At 41.7% G+C, this 6272-nt stretch overlaps 1 protein-coding gene across 1 annotated transcript in view; it reads left to right on the forward strand.

Annotated features, from left to right (window-relative positions):
- Window positions 1-952, forward strand: part of LOC122079147 — a gene marked incomplete in the record, with an annotated part of 11373 nt that extends 10421 nt beyond the window's left edge. The window contains 2 exon segments of the mRNA XM_042645404.1: window positions 317-427; window positions 520-952. Of these exon segments, the coding sequence (XP_042501338.1) occupies window positions 317-427; window positions 520-645 (237 nt within the window).
- Window positions 953-6272: the final 5320 nt, after the last annotated feature.

Genomic DNA, 6272 nt, shown 5'->3' on the forward strand with positions numbered 1-6272 from the left:
CCCCCCCCCTCCCCAAGGAAAAAAAAAAAGTTATCTAGGTGAATCAATAGGTGTTTTGAGATTGCATGTTTACACCAATGAATTACATCTTGCAATGATCATTTAAAGCCACTTTCCTATTTTCAATTAAGTATCAATTCTGTGATCATTCAGAATCTTATGTTTGATTATAATTTGACGCTACACACCTGATGTTTGAATCCTAGATATGTTTGATTTTATTTCTCCCGTGTAACTTAAAAGGAGAATGTAGTCAGGGTGGAAAGTTGCCAGACAGTCTTGGTTTTCAGTAAATAAATTTCCTCTGCATTTGCAGCCAAACTATTATGGTGGAGACCATGGCAAGATGCTGGACATTCTGCTTGGATGCAAAAGAACAGGATGCACATTTCTTGTTGGTGGTCGAAATATCGACGGTGCTTTCAAGGTGCACTTATATTTCAAAATCTTTTATGTGATCCCTCTCTCCACTTTCCTACTCTCCTTGGAACATGATCAAGCTTCTTGTGACATTGCCAGGCTCTTGAAGACATTGACATTCCAGAGGAGTTGAGGGAGATGTTTATTTCAATACCAGAGGAGAAGTTTCGCATGGATATTTCGTCCACAGAAATAAGAAAACGCCATGGAATGTGGATTTCATAATTCATACCAGAGATTATACTTCAAACCCCGAACATTCCAATGTTTTGTGTTCTTATGGATCATGTGCTTCATGATTCATTCACCCATGTATTTTAATAAAGAGGGCCTCCACCACCCCACCCTCCCACAGAAAAAGAAAAAGAAAAGATCAAAGACAGAAAAAGTAGGGCTAAGATCCAGAGGATGAGAAATGAATGCAAACATCACAGTTTTCCCCCTCCTTCCCTCTATTTGCTGTTACATTTGGTAGTGTTATGAACTTAATTTTGGCTTTACAATAACAATTGTGGTTGGGATCTCATGATTATTAGTTATGGCTAGTGAGGAAGTAAATGCGAATTGGTCTGGATGAATATCTTGGTGGGCAATTTGGATGGTCCAGATAGCCTAATGCCACACCGACTTTGACTATTGCAGATCGTGGCAAGGAACTTGTTTTCCATGTGAATGGTGCTCTGGTGATGAGACCACCCCCATGGTGATGCCTCCTATTATTAGAGGGTTTGTGGTGGAAAAAGAGAAATACCGATTAGTGAGCCCCAGCACTCATTCCACTCCAAGGGACAGAGGGGTCGTCACCATGGTGATTGCATTTGCATCACCAAATGAAGAGAATTTCCTAAACTGTGCCAACATAAGCTTCTGAATCCAAAAGCCATCTTTGAAATTTCAATTTCTATTAGATAGAATTCATTAATTTTTGGAAAAAAGTGGGTTTAGTGTTCCATTGACCTGTGTGTAGCTGTAGAGGTCACACTGTTTTTTAGGGAACCCTCTCCCTTATTATTTATATAATTATGGAGTATACCATAGATTAACAGATAATTATTCATGTAATTGCAGATGCTCTGTGCTTCACGCTTCCATAGACTAACAGGTGAAAGCACTTACAGCGCCCACAAACAACAGGGAGGAGAGTGTTAGTGAGAGGGGGGAGTCACATTTGGACCGTCCATTGTTTAGCCAAGGGAAAACTTTGTCCTTGTTCAGTTGTTCCTCGGAATAAGACGTAGATTGTGGCCATTTCTGCAATACCATGGCTAAATTACTTATTAATCTAATAGAGAAGGACTTAAGAAGAAAGAAAATAAAACGATTTAGAAGTTGCAGTAGCAACATCTCAATGCGTGGTCGTATGATGGCAGCAGTTTTTCGGCCAATAATTCGAAGTGGATAAAATCAGCCGAAAAGAAGAAAAACCCAGATCGAATCGCTTCGAAGCTCTACTTCTTTATGATCATGTTCTCTGTCTTCGAAGATCCACTATAAGAATCTATGGCTTTCTTGGGTTTATTTATTTTTTGGTGGGGGAGGGGGGTGGAAGAAGGAGAAGGTGAGCTTGTGAAGTAATTAAGTTAGCAATCTCACTACACAACAGAGAGAGAGGAAAAAAAGAAAAAAAATTCATTAAATGGATAGATATTCCTTTGAGAACCAAGTAACCAGAACTACATTCCTACAAAATTCTTCATTAAATGGATACATACTCACTCATATATAGTTGGGTAATCATATATACTCCTCCAAAAGCATTTCTTGCATCATGGAGAATAGAAAGGAAAGAAGAAGCAGAACTTCAGTGAAGTGACTGAAGAGTAGTTATTGGAGTGTTAATGGGGAATTTTCTGTTTATTCAGTCTCCCTCAGGTTAGGTTTCCTTTAAGAGAGAAGATATATATGGTGTGGGTAGGTTCATACTGAGAGTTCAAGCCCCGCAGGCTGCACCACAGCCGGCACCACATCCCCCACCGTAGACAGTAGCAGTGTCGACTGATTCTTTGTCTTTAGAGGCACCCTCTGCACAAAAGAAGATGATGGCTGAGAGGAGAAAGAAGGTCACCAAAACTCCCCATAGGATTAGTAAAACAGCTGAGCCTCCATTTCCTACATCCCCTACTACCAATTCTTTCAATTCCCTCACCATCTACCCTCTTTCTCTGGTTCCTCCTTTCTCAGAGTCGAGCGTTGTATGGGTGGAAATTGTGGAGAGAGCTCTGCCCCCACAAGGTCTTTATCCTCTTTCTCTCGAGATTTAAAACCCGGAATCGGACATGGATCGCCTTCTATGGTTTCAATATGAATGGATCAAAATCGGCCAAAAACCTTAAAAATAGAATCAGGTAAGAAGTAAAGATTTCCAATATCTTTAATTTTTTTAAAATTTTTAATTCAAAAGTCTTGTAAATCTAATATAGAAAGTTTCATTTATTTTATGTTATTTTACTGATTAATAGAAGGCCAATGACAATTAAAAAAAAAAAAAATTGAAATTCTAAATACCTTCATGAACTATTTAAAAAGGATTTTGAGAATCAGACATAATCAAATCCATACATCAATCAAGACGATGCCTTAGGCGTCTAGGTGCCTAGGGTGCATTTGTTGCTTAGGCAAATACCTTGGATGTCTAGTTGGTGTTGTCTTACATGTAAGATTCTTTCAACACCAAAAATCGCTTAGACATCATGACAACTATGATCAAATCAATTAATTATAATTCATGAAGAATTCGGATCCTTGAACATCATGACAACTATGATCAAATCAATTAATTACAATTCATGAAGAATTTGGATCCAATTTCTTAATTCTAAGCACACTGTGAATTTTTTTTGCTGCATTAGAATTGATGGCCAATCATTTCTAGTTTGACATTCGGTGGTTGGTAAATTTTCTGAGACTGAATGGTTGGGCACATCCCACTGCACGTTGTAAAAAAAAAAAGGGGGGAAAAAAATTGAATCCATGTCTTCCACATTGGCTCAATAATTTCAAAAATGGCCCCAATTAAAGATCATTGGGCCAGAAGTTGACTTGGGGAGGTTTTGCCTGGCCCAATCTTATCCCCTAATAAAGTCTCCTAGTAAAGATCATGTTTGAGTCTCTTATTTTACAGATTCAGTGATTGATTCAATTAACCATAAGGTGGAGTCCCCCTTAATGCCAGCTTCTTTTGGCACTTAGTGATGCACTGATACTGAAAAAAAGAGCAGTACGTGGGAAGAGAAAAGACATTACACCTCTGTTTCATCACAGTATACAAACCAAACAAATGTTAGATTTGTTTTTAGTTTCTTGTTTACGAGTTTGTGGAGTGTAAATCTCTGATTTTAAAATATATTGGTGCTTTGACCATGATGAAGTTTCTAATGATAGAAAACAGAAAGGAAGGGGCTTGAAGGAATGATACCTTTTTGATAGTTCTACTCTAATATTTTAAGAAGGGTGGAAGACTACTCAAAAGTCTTAAAATAAAATTCTTAAGTATCTAATATACATAGTTTTAATTCCAATCATGTTGTTGAGACGTGGAACTATGAAGTCATCAATGACAAAAAACAATTTTGATACTAAGGGGTAAAGCCGTCATAGTGGTTTTAGAGTGGACCTTAACATTAGGGACGCTATACCACAAGGGAGGTGGAACGTCACACCCAAGAAACAGTCCATATCAGTTGAGTCCTAAAGACTGGGCAAGAAACATGAGAGGCATTGAGAGGGGAATAGACTTTTTAATTAGTCTCACATTGATTAGGGACTAAGGGGAAAAGATTGGGCTAGTTGATAACCTCTAGCACCACTTCCATGGTCACAATGCGTTAGAAAATCTTGAGGGGTCAAGCCAAGAAACGTGGAGGTGACACCCAAGGGTCAAAAAACTACCCGATAAACTAGACCCCAAAGAGGATAGCATTGCTATACTGTGTACTCTGATACCTCGGATGGCGCGTTTTAAAGCTGTTATGTTGGAGGGTTAACCCAAAACCCTAAGGAATTAAGTGGAGATGACTTTTTTAGTACATGAAAGCACTATAGACATGAACAAACCGATGCGAGACTAATAACTCTATAACACGCAATACATCTCAATCAGTGTAGCACATTCACATATAGGCCTACAAGTACCAGGAGTTAACCCAATGTGAAGGTCATTGGGCCTCTTATTGGGCCTCAAGTAGGCAGATCCTTTCGAGTGTGCCAGCCCCTCTAGCGCACATCAGATGGCGGGAAGCATGCATCCCAAGTGCTTCCCAGCAGTCCAATATATACCAGAGGAGGCTAGCGCACTTGAAAGGCTCTCATTCCCTCAAATACATGTAAACAAATTTTGAGCCACACATCACATGGAACATTATAACAAATTGGTGGCATGGTTTTAGAATTCGGATTGATTAGTGATGAGGGTAAATATGTCCCTGACCACAGCACGACCAAGGAACGTTCGAACAACTCATGCTGTATTGTCACCTCGGACCCTCCTCAGGCCGAGCTGCCACCTCTGCCCCTCCTCAGGACGAGCTGCCACCTCGGCCTCTCCTCTGGCCGAGCAGCCACCTTGGCTCAACATCATCAGGTAGAGCTCCCAGAAACATGCCCTAACCCCCTCTTTCATTCAACGAACGTAATCCCTGATCACAAGGGCATGACTCTATCCACTACATGTCATCAGAGGCATCCACCCCTCTCATAACCCAGACCTCTAAGATAAGAGAAGAATATTCTTGAAAGATGCCCTAGAATCTAGAATATTCTTAGAATCAGAGAGCCATTCTCCTTAAGGACTCCACGCCTAGTAGGTCTCTCTTCGGACGTTCCCCCTTTCTCTACTTCATCAGCAGCCTATAAATACCAAGGTAAGCCTCCATTATAGGGATGGATCACTTTTTTTGACTGAAAACTCTCTTGAGTATCTACTGTGGAAAGATCTGATTTAGGCATCAGAGAGTCCCCCGTCGGGCCAGCCCGACTCTCCCCTATCTTCTTTTCTATGCAGATCTGCTGGAGCATCAGGAGCTGCAAGGAAGATCGGCTAGTCAATTTTTACCATATCAAATTGGTGTCGTTTGTGGGAAACTGCTACAAAAAGTTACCTTGAACTAATACAACTAAGAAGTGAGAAGGTCGTTTCCTCCACTACAACGTGAGTAAGGTCCCCTCGTGACTTACCACTTAAACATCCTCACCCACCTCCAATGGCATATCAGGAGAATGTCCCCACGGAGAACCCTCCACAAAGATCCCCACAAGCCTAGCCTGACGTGGATGTCACCCCAGGAGAGGAAGGTTAGTGTGAGCAAAACCCTCAGTAATCTCGTTAAGGCCCATCATCTCGAGTGATTCACCAAAATATGGAAGAACAGATGCAGAGCCTACAGCTGCAGGTGTTGGCAACCAACACTCTGGTGCGAGACTTCATTCGTAAGTTCGGCTCGGCACTCCCTATACCCCGCACTGGCTCAGCTCAGTTGCCCAGGCCAGCTCTAGATAGGAGACCCTGAGACGAATCACTTGACAACAGTTTCACCCCTCAATCAATAGCCAGGAGGAGATCTGTCAAAACATCATGTACAATTCGCTTAGTGCCGCCCAGATATCCCATCGAGAGACCAACAAGGGCCTCTTTCTGCCCAGAATGGGAAGGCTCGCTGTTCTGCGTTTAATCGGAGCCCTGAGATACGTAATGCCCATAGATCCCCACCCAGGTCAGGGGGACACCAGCGCTTGCCGCAAAGGCCAGCTAGAGGCATGCGTTCGCCAGGAGGGGAACTTGAGAACTCTTCACAGAGGATATCTCGGGACGCACCACCCCACGAAGGCCATCAGAGCTCAACCCCTAGACAGGCCAT

The sequence above is a fragment of the Macadamia integrifolia genome, chromosome 5 (genome assembly GCF_013358625.1).
Source record: "Macadamia integrifolia cultivar HAES 741 chromosome 5, SCU_Mint_v3, whole genome shotgun sequence".
Taxonomy (NCBI): domain Eukaryota; kingdom Viridiplantae; phylum Streptophyta; class Magnoliopsida; order Proteales; family Proteaceae; genus Macadamia; species Macadamia integrifolia.